At 38.6% G+C, this 20,353-nt stretch overlaps 1 protein-coding gene across 11 annotated transcripts in view; it reads left to right on the forward strand.

Annotated features, from left to right (window-relative positions):
* Nucleotides 1-20,353, forward strand: part of LOC103010326 (flavin-containing monooxygenase 5-like) — a 76,592-nt gene that overhangs the window by 46,980 nt on the left and 9,259 nt on the right. For all 11 annotated transcript variants that reach the window (XM_057548377.1, XM_057548409.1, XM_057548401.1 and 8 more), the window contains 5 exons: nucleotides 13-190; nucleotides 10,284-10,472; nucleotides 12,711-12,873; nucleotides 14,445-14,587; nucleotides 17,500-17,699. In XM_057548377.1, the coding sequence (XP_057404360.1) occupies nucleotides 56-190; nucleotides 10,284-10,472; nucleotides 12,711-12,873; nucleotides 14,445-14,587; nucleotides 17,500-17,699 (830 nt within the window). In that variant the 5' untranslated portion in view covers nucleotides 13-55. The remainder of the gene's footprint in view (nucleotides 1-12; nucleotides 191-10,283; nucleotides 10,473-12,710; nucleotides 12,874-14,444; nucleotides 14,588-17,499; nucleotides 17,700-20,353) is intronic.

A 20,353-nucleotide genomic window follows, 5' to 3' on the forward strand; every position in this document is an offset into this window, starting at 1 on the left:
TCCTTTCTTTAGGACAGGTTACACTGACCTAGCCTGGTGAAGATCTCTGGAGACCATGACCAAGAAAAGAATTGCTGTGATTGGGGGAGGAGTGAGTGGGCTCACGTCTATCAAGTGCTGCCTGGAAGAAGGCTTGGAGCCTGTCTGCTTTGAAGGGACTGATGACATCGGAGGGCTGTGGAGGTTTCAGGTAAATCTCCTGGTTCCTTAATACTTGGAACTCTCGCCGTAACTAGGTGCATAAGATATTTTACCTCGTGTCAGGAAGTATGACGGGCTTCACAGTGATTAAACCTGCCAGACTTCAACCTGCTGACCTCTTCTCAGCAGCCATCACCTCAGGTTCTATGCATGTTCCTCTTTCCCTACACTGGCAGCAAAATGGGACGCAGGTATCACTCGTTTTTTCCTTTACTGATGTCTGTGAAAATGGCACAGAGATCATTTTCATTTACAGATCTTCTTTGATTTACAATGAGGTTACATCTTGATAAGTCCATCGTAAATTGAAAATATCCTGTTACAAATGTATTTAATACACCTAACCTACCTAACACCATAGCTGAGCCTAGCCTACCTTAAACGTGCTCAAAACAATTACGTTAGCCTACAGTCAGGCAAAATCATCTCACACAAAGCCTATTTTATAATAAAGTGTCGAATAGCTCATGTAATTTATTCAATGCTGTATTGAACATAAAACAGAATGGTTGTTTGGGTACGGAATGGTTGTAAGTCTATCAGTTGTTTACCACCCTGATCCTTCCAGCTGACTGGAAGCTGCCACTGCCCAGCATCACCAGAGTATGATACAAAATATCGCTAACCGGGGACAAGATCAAAATTCAAAATCCAAAGTGTGGTTTCTATTGAATGTGTATCACTTTTGAACCATTGTAAAGTCAAAATATCACAAGTTGGGCACTGTCTGTAATGAGTTTTGCTGCTATCCAGAAAAGGGTAACAATCTTGGTGGGGGGGTGTAGCAGAATGGCAGACATGTAAAGTGGTTGCTCTTGGTCGGCGTTCATCGGGAAGTGATCTAGAATACTGCTTACAACTCCTTCCAGGAATCCCCCTTTTCAATCTCTTCTAACCTTACTGGTTTTTTTTTTTCTTTTCTTTCTTACCTTCCTTCCTTTGTTGCTTCCTTCCTTCTTTACTTTAAACAGTTCTCTAATGTTTCTAGTGCTTGAATAGGATATAAAATCTGGCTGCCTTCCTTGCTTTCCACTTTTCCTTCACTTGAGAAATCAAAGCAGTAGTCCTGTCTTCAGGGAAGGGCAGAGGGCACCTGCAACTGGGTTTTCTTGTCCTTGCACAGACTCAGTTTTAAAGTTGAGTTGCTTTAATATGCACACCCAGCCCTGCAACTTGTTACTAACAGTTAAGGTATCTTCTTACTTAAATGATAGTTAAGCTTATTATATGTCAAAGAATATCACCCTCCTTAACTGATCTCCCAAGCAACATCCATTGGGTTTGCTTTTCAACTCACTTTTTAAGCCAGTGAATGGTATTAAGGTGTCCAGATTCGTTTCATCTTTCACAAAACGAACACGGTGTTGGCCAGCTACTTAAAAGTGGTTTCATTCGTTCATAGCATTCCTTAGTAGAACAGCAGTACAGTTGTTTTGCATCTTGGCTCTGCCTTGGGGACTAACTCTATTTGACAATCGTCCTTATTCGGATCTAGGGCGGATACCCCTTAGCACACCACCCATGCCTCGGTCACAATCAGTCTTGGGCATGGGCTGAAAAGACTGTTAATAAATATTTTGTAATCAATAGAAAATTTTACTTTTGAAATCCAGCACAACATAGTGTAGAGGTTAAGAGCACGTCTGGGTTCAAATCGTACTGTGACGTTGGGGAAAACCATTAAACCTCTCTGTACCTCTGTTGTCATCTTTAAGAAGGAGATGATACTGGCACCCACTTCATAGAGTTATTGTGGGGATTAAGTGAATGAATAATTATGTCATGACTAATAACAGTGGCACAATAATTGCTAAACATCAGTTATTATTCAGTAGGCCTAGAGTGTGGCCCACACATTTGGTGTCTGGTAAGCATCCTAGCCAGGTCTGGCAACTACTGACCACGCATGAAATTAGTGAAGGGTCCACCATCCTACCTGATTGTCAGGTTTTATTTCCAAAGTGGTTTAAACTTCTTCTCTGTTAAAGACCCAATTTGGAGTTTTTTCTGATTATACTCTTGGCAAAATTTCAGCACCTTATAAACTGTTTTCTTGAAAATAAATAAGCTATATTTCATCATAATGCTCTGACTGCTGTTAAGACAGACCACATCTGTGTCTATTATATTATATATAACATACATATATTTTACATATATTATAAATGCACACACAAACACCACTATATTTCTAGAGCCACGGGGGATGCCTGGCATACATTAGGCACCAAATATATTTACATTTTATAAATGAATCCTAGAGAAGCAAAATATCTTGGGTGGCTGCTTAGAATGCTTGTGGAAATAGAGACCTTCATTCTCACATGTTCCACAGTTACACAGTTGTGGAGCCTGAGGTATTATAAACATCCATTAATTGCACATTAAACATGTTTTACGTGCTGATGCTGGTTTCCTCAAGAATTGCCTCTGAGATCTGCTTTTCTATGACCCCCTTGCTTGTTACTTGGAGTCTTCCTCTCCCCCATCCTACCCACCCTAAATTTTCTGTAATTCATTGGGGGTTTCATATATAGGATCATCCCAAGCAATTTGGAATTCCACCATTGCTACCGGGTATCCAGGAAGCCACTGGGAACTCAGGGCTTCCATTTTGTCTTTCTTGTAACAGGTCTCAGGGACTCAGTATAAACTTCTTTCTTCTTGATCTCCTCATTAATATTAGACCAGACTGATGGTGAAAAGTTGGTAGTAATGGGAGACATATCACTTTAATTTTCATACTACAATATTACTTTATGAACGAAATAGCTTAACATGATAAATCCTTATGAAATGCTGAGGTTTTAATAAGTATGTATTGCTGGAAAATAATTTTTAATATTCTTTAGTCAATCTGAATTTTAAAAATCCTTAAAGTATACCAAAGCAGTGCTTCTCCAAGTTTAATGTGCACATGAATCACTGGAGCTTTTGCTGAGGTGTACATTGCGATTCATTAATCTGGGGTGGTGCCAAGATTCTATATTTCAGGTAAAGCCCCAGGTGATGTTGATGCTGCTGATCTGATAACTACAGTTCACGTAGTGAGGTTCTGAAGTGTATATGTGATACAAAGGTACCACACGGATACAATGTAATGTAAAATGAGGCATATTTAATACATTTTAATTTAAAGTATGAAATTAAGTAATAAACACCCTTAGATGAATAGGTGTTTTTCATTCTTAAATATCAACACCCCCCCAAAAAAAGACAACTGAATGGATACAAAAATACTTAAAAGACGGTAACTGTAGAGCAGTGGCTGTCAGCTTTGGCTGCAACACTGAACAATCACCTGGGGAACTTTAACAAACTTTAACAAATACTGATATCAGTCCATCCAGATTCTGGTTTTATTGGCCTGGGGTGTCAATAAACCTCTCCACTAGTTATTTCTAATGCGCAGCCAACATGGAAACCTTTGCCCTTCAGCTTTTACCCCAGCTTTCCCAGGTGATAAATGAGGATGACACTGCGTGTTTAAAACAAAATCGATAACAGTTCCTTGAACAAACATTTCTGAAGCTCAGACTTTGTTAGATGGTGTGGAGATACAGAGTTATATAACCTCCTGCCACTGCCCTCAGGCATTCTGCAGTTTAGCTAAGGATGTGTGGAGAAAAGACTTCTGAGGTGGATGGGATAAACTCTGGTGCCCTGAGCTTTCCGGGGCCAGCACACCACCTCTTACCAGCAGATCTCAACCTTGTCTACGCATTAGACAAGGAGCAATTAAAACAGGGTCTCTGGGAGTAAGGACCAGGCATTAGTATTTTAGAGTTCCCCAGATGAGTCCAGTGTGAAGACAATGCTGTGAACAACAGTCCTAAGACAGCTTCTGTCCCACGGGATTCTGAGAGTCTGTCAAAGGAACAGAAGCTCCACACTGTTCTCACTCCTCCCACTGAAGGGGAGTCATTTTTCTCCTTTCTTCTGCCCTTACTATTGTCTCCATTCCCTTCAGTTCCAATTACACTACCCTACGTCCCCGGTTCTCTCTTTTCTCGTATGAACTTCCTACTCAATGCGAGTCATGTGCTTAGGCAGGAAATAGAATCAAGATACATCTCTAGAGGGCAGATTATTCGCCGATGGTAGGAAATACTAAAATGCAGGAGCAGAAGCTTCTTTTTCCACTCACTGACCCAGTACTGCTCTGCCCTCACTCTCTTTTGTAAAGAAGTAGTTGACAGTAATGAACCCTACGTAGGATTCAATCAGGTGTTTAGAAGGGCTTGAAGGTTTTTGTTGACACACATAACACTTCGTTGTCTTAGTTACTTGAAAAAGAATACAAATATATGATTATTGTCACGGGGTAAGATCTGTGATTCATTTAGCTTAGTGACCCCAATACACCTGCTGTGGAAAGCATGGCTCTACTCCTTGTACTAAACTTTGAACCCTTGGAAAACAGGGACAGACTTGTATTTTTTAGCATTAATATAGTGTTTTTATTACAGAGGGACTTTAGAAATATCTACTGAATGAATGAATGAAGTCAAATTTAATAGTTAGGAATGTGTCTACCCCTGCTGCCTCAAACATCTTGGTTCCAAAAGGACCCTACCACTCATTAATGTAATTTAAAAAAAAAAACTGCTATGTACAAACATGTTTAAATAAATTTGAATTTTAGAACTCTGTTAGATTTACAGAATTATTAGGAAGATAGTACAGAGTTCCCATATACCCCATGCCCAGATATTATTAACATCTTACATTAGTATGACACATTTGTCCTGATTAATGAACCAGTATTGATACATTATTATTAATTGAAGTCCATGCTTTATTCAGATTTACTTAGGTTTTTTCCTAACGGCCTTTTCCTGTTCCAGATGTTCCCATCCAGGACAACACATTACATGTAGTTGTCATGTCTCCTTAGGCTCCTCTTGGCTGTGACAATTTCTAAGACTTTCCTTGTTTTTGATGACCCTGACAGTTTTGAGGATTACTGGTTAGGTATTTTATAGAATGTCCCTCAACTGGGATTTGTCTGATGTTTTCATCATGGTTAGACTGGGGTTATGAATTTTGGGGAGGAAGGCCTTAGAGGTAGGGTGCTGTTCTCATCACATCATATCAATGGTACATGCTATCAAACTGATCACATTGATTGATGTTAACCTTGACGACCTGGCAAACAGGGTTTACCACTGTAAAGTTGCTCTTTTTTTTCTTCCTTATCATACTATACTCTTTGGAAGAAAGTTACTATGCACAGTCCACACTTAAGGACAAAGTTGGCTATTCTAGGCCTTTTTCCTTTCCACATATATTTTAGAATCAGTTTGTCAATATCTACAAAATAGCTAGCTGGGATGTTGATTGGGATTGTGTTGAATCTACAGATCAAGTTGGGAAAACTGACATCTTAACAATACTGAGTCTTCCAATCTATGAGCACAGCATATCTTTCCATTTATTTATATCTTTGATTTTCTTCTTCTCTGTTTTATGGTATCTGCATATAAGTCTCATACATATTTTGTTAGATTTTTACCTAAGCACTTAATTTGGGGGGAGTGTTATTATAAATGGTAGTTTTTTAAATTTCAAAGTCCAATTTTTCATTTCTGGTATATAGGAAAGTAATTGACTTTTGTATATTAACCTTGTATCTTGCAACCCTGCTATAATTGCTTATTAGTTCCAGGATTTTTTTTTAAACCTTTGAGATTTTCTACATAGTCATTTCATCTGTGAATAAAAATCATTTTATTTATTCCTTCCCAATCTGTATACTTTTATTTCCATTTCTTATCTTATTACATTAGTTAGGATTTCTAGTACAATGTTGAGTAGAAGTTGTAAGAGAGGATATCCTTGCCTTGTTCTCAATTTTATGGGGGGGAAATTGTCCATTTTCTCACTATTAAGTATGCTGTTAGCTGCAGGTATTTTGTAGATGTTCTTTATTAAATTGAAGATGTTTCCCTCTATTCTTAGTTTGTTGAAGTTTTTTATTATCAAGGTGTAGTATAAACAACATTTCTACAAAAATAAAAGAAAAAATCCTACCTCCTTAATAAATCAATATTTTTCCTACTTTGAAGTTTTATTGATTTAAAATAAATAAAATATACTCATATAACAGGCGAGAGATTATACAATGTATAATTATATGAACATGGGTAGACATAGGTATACAATTGCCCTAGGATACATAATATTATATATTTGGTGATTAGAATGTGACCTTAATTTTATAATATTACTTTTTCCACTTAAAGTTATATCATAGGCCATTTTCAGTGTTCCTATACAGATTTCAAAATCATAGTTTTAAGTATCTCCAAATTCAATCTCTATAATTCACTCATTAATTCATTTCAAAGCATTTATTAAGCATCCACTATATATGAGGTACTGTTTTGATGATAGAGATGCAAAAAATAAGACACAAATTCTACTTTCGGGTACCTCACAGTCATAGAAAGAAATGTAGAATATTGTGTGTTCTAATTTGCCTTGATGGCAATCTGAGCAGAGAGTTTTGGCAGCTTGGAGGTTGAATGCGGCATTTAACTCAGTGGAGAGAACAAGAAATACTTCACCAAAGAAATGACATTTGATGTGACTCTTGAATTATAGATAGGAATTTTCCAAATGAAGGAGCAGTACTATACTGTTACAAAAGTTTAAAGTTGTGAAAGAGTCTGGAATGTTTCAACAACAATTTAATGACTCAGAAGCTTGAAATTAACTGAGGAGAGCACTAAATGAAGATAAAAAGATAGATTGGGATAAATTGTGAAACATGCTGAGTTTCAAAATAAGAAATTTGGTTTTCCAAATGGAATCAGTTGAAGCTATTAAGCAGTGGGGTGACAGGATCTGCTTTGAGTTTAGCAGGATACTTAAGGAGTGGTGTGAAATGTAAATTCTGCATCATATTGAGATACTATAATTTATTAAACCCTTTTCCTATGGGGGGAGGGAGGAATTTTAAGTGGTTTCTAATTAATAGCTATTTTAAATACTATAAAATAAATATATCTATGCATTTGATTTTATATTATTTTGCAATTTTCCTTACAGCAAACTTTTGTGAATAAGAATAAGATAAAGAATAGACTCTAAGACATTATGGAGGTCTTTGAATCCTAAGCTGAAAAATATAAACTAGAGAAAATGGGGCAGCATCTAAAATTTTAATTAGGGCAGAGATACAACCATACCGTAGAAAGAATACTTTGGTTGAAATAGGTAGGATAGATTAGAAGAGACTTGTGGAAACATTTTTAGCAGCCAAAGGGAACGAGATCTTGAAGTATAGGGCAGAGAAATGTGAATGGTCTATTCAGGTTTCTGAAATTGAAAAATTCTCTAAAAATGGGAGGAAAATCATCTCTAATGTGGGCAAAACCAATGAACACTCTCCATTGTGGCCATTTAATGTTCAGTAACATCCAAATATCTTTTTCTGGAATAAAAAGAGAAGAGGGGGTCCAAATTGGTTAAGGAAATTTTCCATAATCAAAACAATTTTTAAAAATTCTAGTAGAGGGCTTCCCTGGTGGCGCAGTGGTTGAGAATCTGCCTGCCAATGCAGGGGACACGGGTTCGAGCCCTGGTCTGGGACGATCCCACATGCCACGGAGCAACGGGGCCCGTGAGCCACAATTGCTGAGCCTGCGCGTCTGGAGCCTGTGCTCCGCAACAAGAGAGGCCGCGATGGTGAGAGGCCCGCGCACCTTGATGAAGAGTGGTCCCCACTTGCCGCAACTAGAGAAAGCCCTCGCACAGAAACGAAGACTCAACACAGTCATAAATAAATAAATAAATATAAGCAGTCATTTACATTAAAAAAAAAATTCTAGTAGAGTTGAAAAGTCATCATTTGTGATATCTCAGTGAGAGACTAATATAACAATCTGGGTAGATATGGCGCTATTTTATGTGATCACTACCACACCCCCATGAGGTAGTTATTAGAAGTTTTTGAGGAAGCAAAGAAGATAACCTTGATGGGGAAAGAACAGTGAACTGGGGTTAAATGTCAGCTAGAGCAATGCTTCTCTGCTTTCAGATGCATCTGAAACTCTTGAGGACTTTGTTAAAAGTCAGGTTCCGATTCAGTAGGTCTGGGGTGGGGCCTGAGATTCTGCGTTTCTAACAATCTCCCAAGTGCTGCCCTGCTGCTAGTCCACAGATCCTACTTTAGGTAGCAAAGATCTGGAGCAGTGGGTCTCAAAATTGCAGTGAATTTTGTTGGGCATTAAATGGTTCTGAGACCAATTCCAGTGTGTGTATGTGGGTGGTGGGTGGTCCCCAGACACCAGCAAACAATTCTCAAACAGTAGCAGGATGTCCAAGAATGAAACTCAATTCTGATCCCTATCTACCCAGAGACAGTATCAGATTCCACAAATTGAGGGCTCAGTCCTACAAGACTGCCCCCTCGACCCCACTTCAGACACCAGTCATAAGCCCTGGTTATTACCTGGGCTTCTGACCAACCAGCTACAGACTGGAGGTTCCAACAACCCCCTCCTTGGATTTGGACTTAAGTTGCCAGTCTCAAGTCCAGGTTGTTACGTATACTTCTGACCAACTGACTATAAATCAGAAATTCCCACGAACCCATCCCCCATTGGGTTTGATTAATTTGCTAGAGCAGCTCCAGAATACAGGAAACCCATTTACTCACTAGGTAACTGGTTTGTTATAAAAGAATATAATTTAGGAACAGGCAAATGAAAGAGATACATAGGGAAAAGAACACTGAGCTTCCATGCCCTCTCCAGGCACACCGCCCTTCCCTAATCTCTTCCGTTCACCATGCTAGGAGCTCCCTGAACCCCACTCTTTTGGGTTTTTATGGAGACTTTATGACATAGGCATGATTGATTAAATCATTGGGCATTGGCTATTGATTCAACTTCCAGCCCCTGTCGCCTCCCCAGAGGTCAGGGGAGAGGCAACTGAAAGTTACAACCCTCTAATCACAGGGTTTGCTCCATTGGTAACCAGCCCCCACCTTTAGTTGCTTTCTAAAGGTCACCATACTAACATAACAAAAGACACTTTGTATCACTCTCAACACTTAGGAAATTAGGAGAGTTTTGGGAGCTCTGAGCCAGGAACTGTGGAGAAAGCCCATATATGAGAAATATATTTTGACCATCTGGATAACCAAATATATATTTCTTATAAATCACAATATTGCAGGCATTTAGCTTATTTCATTTTTATGTTATAAATAATGCTATCATTAACATCCTTTAACATAAATCTTTGTCTACAATGCTGAATCTTTCTTTAAAAGGCTATGTTGCAAGGGTTTCATATTCTTGCCACATTGCTGTCCAGAAAACATTGTACTAAGATCTCATTTCACCTCATTTTTGCTAACACTGAGTAATTGTCTTTTAATTTAGTAAAAATGAGGTAAAATGGGAACACATAGTGGACAGAATGTAAGTTAGTACAGTGTTTCCTGGAGAACAATGTGGCAAGTGTATGAAACTCTTGAAACTTCCCTAGGCTTTGAAATATATATACTATTTAAAAGACTATTACTCAGATGGGCAGTTCTCACTTGGAGTCTTATGTCATGGCAATCAGGTGACAGCTGGAACTGGACGTGTGCTGTGACCTCTCTGCTCACATATTTAGAACGTCAGCTCGTATAACTAGAACTTCTGGGGGCTGGCTGCACATCTCTCTATCCCAAACATGCTCTTCATGTGGCTAGCTCGGGCTTCCTCACAGGATGATGATCTCAGAGTAGCTGGACTTCTTACGTGGCTGCTGACTTCCACCAGAGCAAGCTTTCTAAGAGACCCAGACAGAAGCTGCAAGACTACCTATCACTTAGTCTTGGAAGCCATTCAGTATCATTCCAACTGCATGCTGTTGGTCAAAAGCAAGTCATAAAGACAACTTAGATTCAAGGGGAAGAGACTGCATGAGGGCACAAATACTGGGAGATGTGAAGGGTTGTGGGGAGGGGACTTTTCTTTAATTGGCATTTCTTTCAGAAAACATTTTCAAATGTTTGTTGGCTGTTTATAAACCATGACCTTAATTCTCAAGTTGCTCTGAATGCTTTTTATTTACTGCAGGAAGAACCTGAAGAAGGAAGGGCCAGTATTTACAAGTCAGTGATCATCAACACTTCTAAGGAGATGATGTGCTTCAGTGACTATCCCATCCCAGATCACTATCCTAACTTCATGCACAACTCCCAGGTCCTGGAGTATTTCAGGATGTATGCCAATGAATTTGACCTTCTACAGTACATTCGATTTAAGGTAGGGAATTTCATGGGTATCTCTGTGTTCTGAGTTGTTTGTCAAGTAAATGAATAACTGGTCTCATTTACCAGTGCTTAGATTGGTTTGATATGCTCATGTATCCATCCTATCCAGACTCCACTCTGTGTCTGAAAATATTCATGGAAACGTCCCTCTTCTATGTATTTTGACTGCAGATCCAGGAAGCCACCTTCATTTCATTGCCTTCATTCTATATCATTTGATTACAATAAAATAATGAGGGGAACTGACAGGTACGGGAACTTTAAAACCTTCTGGTTCCACAAGTTGCTGCTCAGCCCTTTTATACTTTCTGAAGTACTTTCCAGTGCATTATTTATGTGATCACAACAACCCAGTGAAGTAGGTATTGAAAAGTTATGAGGAAGCAAATAAGTTAACTCTGGCATACAGGGAGGAACATGGAATTGGGAAGCAAAAACTTGAGTTCTAGTCTTTGCTCTACCACTAATCAATTTGTGACTTCAGACAAGTAAGTTCCTCAATGCCGATGTGTCTTAAGTTTATCTGTAAAACAAGATGATTGTACTAGATCACTTCATTGGTTCCTTCCTGCTGTAAAGTCTTCCGTGATATTCCTATCATTCTAAACCATGGCCATAAAAGAAACAATACTTCTGACAGCTGGCAAAAAGCCCAAATCTTCTACCTTCTGATCATTCTAGTAAATCATGACTCTTTCTCTTTAACAACAAAATTAAAATGGCAATATCCAGTGACGACTTCCAAAGTCAGTCATTTACAGACTAGTGGTGCTTCTCTTCACTTCTTTAAACACTTATTGAACAGGTTTGTTACCATACTAAGCAGTGAAGACACAAAAACAAAAAAAATTAGTGATTTCACAGTCTAGTTATAGAGATAGAAAAATGAAGAGAAATTTCATTGTAAACATAATTATTAAAAATAAAGAGTTAGGGGCTTCCCTCGTGGTGCAGTGGTTGAGAATCTGCCTGCCAATGCAGGGGACACGGGTTCGAGCCTTGGTCTGGGAAGATCCCACATGCCGCGGAGCAGCTGGGCCCGTGAGCCACAATTACTGAGCTTGCGCGTCTGGAGCCTGTGCTCCGCAACAAGAGAGGCCACGATAGTGAAAGGCCCGCGCACCGCGATTAAGAGTGGCCCCCACTTGCCACAACCAGAGAAAGCCCTCGCAGAGAAACGAAGACCCAACACAGCCATAAATAAATAAATTAATTAATTAATAAAAAAAAAATAAAGAGTTAGTGATAAATGCCACTGAAATCTATACATTGCAGCTCAGAGGAGGGATGCTTAACCCATCAGGGCATGAGGCATCAGGCACCAGGGAAGTTTTCTTAGAGGAGATAATACCAAGCTAAATGTTGAAGGGTGAGTATCTCCAAATGGAGAAAGAATGAAAGGATGATCCAGGCAGAAGCACCAGCCTGTGTAAAAGTAAGACCGTGATAGAGAAGAACAATAAATAGTATAGGATGTCTCAGGTATACAAGAGGGGTATCTCTATTAGTCAACCAAGACATTATGGTCATAAACCCAGAAGCACACAGGAACACATTCTTAATGTTTCCTTAACCTGGGTAGAGTAACCCATATTTATTATTATTTTTTAAAGCTAAAAATTGTGCCACTGACTATCCCACCTCACACCTCCTTTCTTTATAGTTACTTGTAAAATGGGCATTTATGGGAGTCAAAGAGAGGTTCATTTACGTAAAATATGAGCCACTGAGATGTTTTTCTACTCTATTAGGAAAGGGAGCCCTCTAGCTCAGTCACAAGTTTAAGGCCAGACAGTGAGAACAGGACTTGAGGTAAGGAGGCATCAGAGGGTCTCAGGATGTCTGGGGATATGGGGAGGAATAGGCATTTAGTGCATGGAGTGTCTCAGAAGCACAAGAGAAGCCCAAACTTTATTCAAGTATCACATTGCCTTAGGGTATGGTCCAAGAGAACTAGTAATTTGCACTTTTCTAGAAGCAGAGGAGAGTGCAACATTAGTCTGCCAACTCTGTTTTATTTAGCTTGCCTCATGGAAGTTTTCCACTATGACCACAGCCCCAAACAAAAAAGTTCTGATTTGTGGAGTATGAAAATCAAATACCCCTGCATGAGGCCTGTTATGTGGTATCAGCCCTTTGTTTACCCTCTGCAAGGAGAGTCCTGTCAGGGAAGATGTCCACTGTATAGGCTGTGGTTATAGTCTCCTGTGGCTACCCCTTTTCTTTTCAGACCACCGTGTGCTGTGTGAAGAAGCAGCCTGATTTCTCCACTTCAGGCCAATGGGAGGTGCTCACGGAATCTGAAGGGAAAAAGGAGGTGAATGTCTTCGATGGAGTTATGATTTGCACTGGCCATCACACCAATGCTCACTTACCCTTGGAAAGCTTCCCTGGTAAGTAGCCTACAAGGAAGGAAGACACTTGAACCATGCCTGTGACCTGATCCCTAAAGAATGGGAGGATTGTTGTCTGAGTGATTCCTACCTTGGGATGAAATAAGGCTTATCCTAATTCTGCATATTCTGGGGTATGGGGTACCCCAGATGATGGGGTAACTTGTATTAATGCTATTTAGGAGGTAGAGATAACAGTAATTTGGGGGACTAGAGGAAAATTAGAAGGCTCTATATTTAGTTTCACAATAATTTTAGTTTTTTTAAGGATAGAAGTTGATCTGCATTAGATTGAATGAGGGATTTTTTCTTTTTTAATTTTTATTGGAGTATAGTTGATTTATAATGTTGTGTTAGTTTCTGCTGTACAGCAAAGTGAGTCAGTTATTCATATAAATATATCCACTCTTTTTTAGATTCTTTTCTCATATAAGTCATTACAGAGTACTGAGAAGAGTTCCCTGTGCTATACAGTAGGTACTTATCAGTTATCTATTTTATATATAGTAGTGTGTGTATATGTCAATCCCAGTCTACCAGTTTAGGTGTCCCCCCCACCTTTCCCCCCTGGTAACCATAAGTTTGTTTTCTACCTCTGTGAGTCTATTTCTCTTTTTTAAATAAGTTCATTTGTACCATTTTTTTTCAGATTCCACATATAAGCAATATCATATGATATTTGTCTTTCTCTGACTTACTTCACTCAGTATGACAATCTCTAGGTCCATCCATGTTGCTGCCAATGACATTATTTCATTCTTTTTTATGGCTGAGTAGTATTCCATTGTATATATTTACCACATCTTCTTTAACCTGAATGAGGGCTTTTTTAGCAATTGAGGAAATAAACAGAAATATTGAGTTTCTAAGGAAGAAAATAAAGCTTAAAGAAAGAGTTTAATTACAGTCTTTGGCCTGGATTTTCATTCTGAGAGGAAAAAAGCACTCTATGTATAGTTTAGAGTATATAAGAACATATATACTCCAATTGGAATGGAAGTAGATATTTACAGATGATGAAAAGAGGGGGTGGGGGCTGGGCAAAATAGGTGAAGGGGATTAAGAGATACAAGCTACCAGTTATAAAATAAATCAGTCACAGGGTTGTAATATACAGCACAAGGTATATAGTCAAAAGACTGTAATATTGTAATAACTTTGTATGTTGGAAAATCTATAAAAATATCAAGTTACTATGCTGTACATCTGAAACTGATATAATATTATAAGTCAACTACACTTCAATTTAAAAAAAAATAAAGAGGATGAAAAGACAAAAGAGAATGGAGGTTTTTGGAAGCAGTTTGGATTTGTGAGTCCACAGGTCTAAAATACTAACAGATCCTGAGTTAAGCAGACTACTTATAATAAGGAAATCACAAGGTTCCACTCTGAGGCTATGGGAAAAGAAAACAGGCAAAAATATTCAGAAAGGCAAGAATGAACCTGAGTAAAAGGAGAACATACAGAGAATATATGCATAAACTCTACACACTGCAAAAAAAATGAATGATTTAACAAATGATATCAGATAAACCATCACCCAGTAATTATTTTCCCTTCTCTTGCAGGAATTGAGAAGTTCAAAGGACAATACTTTCATAGTCGAGATTATAAGAATCCAGAGAGTTTCACTGGAAAGAGAGTCATTATAATTGGCCTTGGGAATTCTGGAAGCGATCTGGCTGTGGAAATTAGCCACACAGCCAAGCAGGTTTGAATTAGTAAATTATTTACTTTGCTTCACCAAGGAAGCTGCAGGTGGACCCAGCAGAGTGTATGGATACCTGCACACAGCCCATCAGTGCCAATGGCAAATGCAGGGCTTGGTTTCACTGCCTCAGTTGGCAACATTATGATTGATGATGTGATGGAGCCAAGGTTACAAGTTAGATTCCCATCATTCATTTGGCCTCACACTAAGGAATTTGGTCATGACCACAGACTGTGCTCATAATCTCACTCAGCTGTCTCTTCAGAGTGTGCCTCTGGCTTTTAAGAAGACCAGGTGATTGCTGGGAGAGCTTGTTAGAACGCAGCGCTCGGAGTGTGGATCACCTGTTGGCCAGCAGAAGTGCTATGCTCTTATCTGAAGGAAAGTGTACTCAGTCATTGAAAGCTTTTCACTCATAGGATGTTGGGGGAATTTTCCTCTTCACTCTTCTTCACTCCCCAAATGGAAAACAGAAGCAGTCTAATCCTTCTAAAGACAACATGGATATCAGTATGAAAAGCATCCACACTGTAGTACATTCAAGCAGCTCTCCCCAGCCTTTGCATACAATTAGGTAACACAGAATTACATTTACTCTAAAGCAATCTCTATGTCCTTGACGTTTTTTGGTTTGCTTGTTTTGTTTTTTGTATCATAGCTTTTTTAAAAAATAAATTTATTTATTTTAGTATTTATTTATTTATTTTGGCTGCATTGGGTCTTTGTTGCTGCGCACGGGCTTTCTCTCTAGTTGCAGTGAGCGGGGGCTACTCTTCGTTGCAGTGCGCAAGCTTCTCATTTCGGTGTCTTCTCTTGTTGCGGAGCACAGGCTCTAGGCGCGTGGGCTTCAGTAGTTGTGGCACGTGGGCTCAGTAGTTGTGGCCCACGGGCTTAGTTGCTCTATGGCATGTGGGATCTTCCCGGACCAGGGCTCGAACCCGTGTCCCCTGCATTGGCAGGCGGATTCTTAAACACTGGGCCACCAGGGAAACCCTGAATCATAGCTTTTGAACTGGGAAAAAAGTATCTTAATTATAAATTCCTAGAAAAAGACATCTTTAATGTATTTTGTTATTCATGTCTTTATTGAATCATAATTTTGTTGGCAATACGTAAATGCCTGGTTGTTCTTCAGTAACTTTAATTAAGTTGTGCTTCTCCACAAATTGTTTTTAAATTATTTTTAAAAAAGGAAATTTAATGCCACAACTTTGTTAAATGAACTTTACCCACAAACTCCGTTCAGTAACACTTCTCAGGCCTATCCGCATCTATCCCCACAAAACTGATTTCATATATTACTCCATGAATTAATTCAACAAGCATTTATTAGGAGATAGGTATATAAACAATAAAGGGTATGGGTGCTATGATAAAAGAATGTACAAGGTATGTGGTGGGGACCGAAGGCATGAGCTTTCTTTAATACCACTGGCTTGTTAAATGGTCAGTTATAGAGGAGCTGGGCCTTACAAGCACTGAGCAATTGTAAATTGCCAAAGAACAAGGCAGCAAGAGCGGGTGGAGGTAAGGTGGTTGTGTCTGAGAGAGCTTTGTGACGTATGTATTTTTGTCACTATTTTATACATAGAGAACTTTTTAACTGAAGCTCTGAGCATTTACATTACTCATAACCTATATTGAAAAAGTTATATAGACTGCACACAAAACTATTTGATTTCTAAGACCACACAGGCTCTTTCAATTGTGACACGTAAAAGTGCTTATTTATGATAGCGGTTATGGTCACCATCGGTGAGAATATATGTATGAAGTACATGATTATCCCTCTATAGACAGGTCACCTTTTAACATGAAGGGTTAGACAAAACACCATAAAACAATGCACTTATATAGCTTACAACCGTGGAAACTATCTCCAGAGAGTTTTATAATATAGAGAAAGTGATGCTTTTGCCAGGTAGTTGAATACCAAACTTTTATCAGCTCTGAATGTGGACTTTAGCCAGCAGATAACAGAAAGACAGACCAGCTTCCTGTGGTTCTACTTGCAATCTTCAGTTTTTCCCTTAAATAATCAATGAAACATTACTTAAGCACAGGCTTTGGAGTCAGTCAGACTTAGGTCGGAAATTCAGCTCTACCATTTAGTAGCTATATGACCTCAGGCAAGTTATTCATCTTCTCCATGCTTCTCATCCATAAAAAGGACATAACAGTACCTACCTCAAGAGGTTGTTGTATTGATTAAATAAAAATATAAAGGACCTAGTACAGTGACTGACAGGTTACAATTCTCAACAAAAGGAAGTGATGCTGATGATAGGCTGGGGACTAAAGGGTATATATGCTCTACCTCCCACCTTGGAGAAAACACATTTGGAAAGATAAAAGATAAGAATATATAATGTTAAATATCAATATAAATAAGTTTTTTTGTAATAATGTAAACAATGTCAAAGGCAAAATAAAGACTGAAGGTTTTGGATTAAATGATGTCCAGTTGCTTTCAGCTTTACTGTTCCACGATTTTAAATGAGTTGGACAGGTGACAAGTGCTAGGGAAGTTCAGAAGATGGAGAGAAAATTATCAGCCAGAACAGTCAGTAGTATCTTCATGGAGGAGGGAGACTTGATCTGGATCTTAAAAATGAATAGGCTTTGGAGAATGAAGGGGATAGGGGGCTTTTCAGGGAGGCATAATGACATTAAACAGAAATGCACTGGTAGTTCAGAGCAAGACATAGTCTTGGTCAGTGACTACACCAATTTAATTGTAAGCTTAGTGCTTGAGAAGAAAACAGCAGGAAATTTAAAAATATATATATTGCCAGGGAATAAAAAGCCAGACTAATGAGTTTGAACTTCATCCTGAAGAAACTGGATTCCCATTCCTTCAGAGAAATGAGTCAGAGAATGGCAAAAACAAACATTTTTTTCCCATACCTCAGGTTTTCCTCAGCACCAGAAGAGGGGCTTGGATCTTCAATCGTGTTGGAAACTATGGATATCCTTTTGATGTGCTGTTGACTTCTCGATTTCAATATTTTATGAGGAAGATTTGTGGTCAATCATTAGCAAATACATTTTTGGAAAAAAAGATGAACCAAAGGTTTGATCATGAAATGTTTGGCCTGAAGCCTAAACACAGGTATGTTCCCAGGCTGGGAGGTGGGCAGTAACAGCCAAGGCAAAGAAAAAGGACTGTTCACATAGGCTAATAGTATAGCTACCTCTACCTGTACTTTAAGCAAGTCCACAGAATCTGAGATTAGATTTCTACCTTTCCCCCACAGAAGTCCAAGATCTACTGGTCTGTAATTTTCAGGCTATGATTCTCCTTGGCATTAACCATTTTATCATTCCCTGAGGTACCAGTTCTTTTTACATGATGCCCAATAGCAACAACAAAATGGTAGTAGAGGGCAGGGCATCATTCATTCATTCATCCAACAAACTGAGCATCTGTTATGAGCCAAGCATTACACTGGCATGAGAATACTGAGACTAAAGACCTAACAGTAATACTAATAGTAATAATAACACCCTACCTTTTTGAGGACTTAATGTAAGACAAGCCTGGTACTAAATGAGTTACGCGCATTATCTCATTTAATCCTCACAGCAGCCCTATAGGTTGGTACTACTTTGATCTCCATTTTGCAAATACAAAAATTGACACTTAGAGAACCTAATTTGCCCAATATCACACAAGTAATAAATGACAGGCTGGAGAAATGGATATTTCCTTTAATACTCTAACAGGAAGACAGACAATAGAATATGATAAGGAAATGCATGGATTCCTATGAGAGTATGAAGGATAGGAGTCCTCACACAGCCTACAAGGTAGACTGTGATAGCATTTCCAAAGGCTGATTTTAAATGCTGTTTTCCCTTCTGACTTTTATTTTATTTTATTTTTAATAAATTTATTTATTTATTTATTTATTTATTTATTTATTTATTTTTGGCTGCGTTGGGTCTTTGTTGCTGCACGTCGGCTTTCTCTACCTGTGGCGAACAGGTGCTACTCTTTGTTATGGTACTTGGGCTTATCGCGGTGGCTTCTCTTGTTGCGGAGCATGGGCTCTAGGTGCGCAGGCTTCAGTAGTTGTGGCATGCAGGCTCAGCAATTGTGGCTCATGGGCTCCAGAGCGCAGGCTCAGTAGTTGTGGCGCACATGCTTAGTTGCTCCGCAGCATATGGGATCTTCCTGGACCTGGACTCGAACCCGTGTTCCCTGTATTGGCAGGCGGATTCTTAACCACTGTGCCAATAGGGAGTCCAATGTTTAGGTTTACTTGCTATAAAATAGTAAGTACAATATGCAGCCATATACCCTTCACTTAGATTCACCTATTATTCACAGTTTACTATATTTGCTTTTTCCCTCTCCCTCACTGGAGATAGATAGATTCATACATATATAGCATCCATATATACATACATGTATACATACATTTTTTTTCTGAACCATTCGAGAGTAAGCTGCAGTCAGTAAGACATTTTACCCTACATTCTTTAGCATATATTGCCTAAGAAAAAGGGCATTCTTCTACATAAACATAATTATCACACTTAGTAAATTTAACATTGATAAAAATACCATTACCTAATATATTGCAAATTCAAATTTCCCAAATTGTTTCAATAATATTTAAAGCTTTTTAAAATTTTTAGCCGTGCCGTGTGGCTTAAAGTGCAGAGTCCTAACCATTGGACTGCCAGGGAATTACCTGTAGCTGTTTTATTTTTAAATCCAGGATCCTATCAGGTATTACACCACTGCATTTAGTTGTCATATCTCTTTAATCTCTCAGTCTGAAATAATTCTCTCTTTTTTTGACATGGATTTTTTTAAAGAATTGAAGCCATTTGTTTTGCAGAAAGTCTCTAAATTTGGACTTTCATAGTTGTTCTTCCTCTATTATATTTAGGTTAAACAATTTCGGTGTGAATACTCATATGTTATGTTGTGCCTTCTTGGTGGATCACATCAGGAGCCATATGATAGCAGTTTATTGCATATTAATGATGTAAAATTTGATCACTTTGATTAGGTGTTATCTACTAGGTTTCCTTATTGTAAAGATATTTTTTCCTTTGAAATTAATCAGTGCGGTGATATTTTGAGACTGTGTCTGCCAACAACCTTTCAGGCATTTATTTCACCCAATTATGGAAACTGTAGCATCCATAACTTTGGTGATCACAAAATATATTGAGGTTATATGGAATAATAGAAGAGAGTCAAACAAATAGGGGAAGGAAGTAGCATTCTAATTATAAATACAAGGTCTTGGAATAGCAAAAAATACATTATGCTCTGAGGCTGCACATAGTTTGGTTTGGCTGGACTATAGGCGAAGATGGAAGAGTGACTGAATTCATCTCCTGGTTCACTGGGCAGATACATGAAAATGTTTGTATGCTCTGCTAAATAAAAAGTTTAGAATGAAGACAGCCCAGAGCCATTGAAAGATTTTAAGCAAGTGAGTGACATAATAATAAATACATTTTGGAACAATCACTCCAAAAATGATGTAGAAGATAGATTGAAAGGGGATAGAGCAGGAGGCCCTAAAGACAGCTGTAATGGCCCAGGTGAAACAGAATAAGTAAAACTATTCTGGGGATGTTAAGAGGAGAAAGGGTGGCCTTGGTGATCAGATGTAAGACTCACAGTTTTGTGGCTTGGGCAACAATGTGGATGATGGTACTGTTAGTGAAAAGGAGTAAGTTTGGAGAGAAAGATGAAATGATGAGGTTGGAATGAGAACAAAATCTGTACCTAAAGGTTTG

The sequence above is a fragment of the Balaenoptera acutorostrata genome, chromosome 1 (assembly GCF_949987535.1).
Source record: "Balaenoptera acutorostrata chromosome 1, mBalAcu1.1, whole genome shotgun sequence".
Lineage (NCBI taxonomy): Eukaryota > Metazoa > Chordata > Mammalia > Artiodactyla > Balaenopteridae > Balaenoptera > Balaenoptera acutorostrata.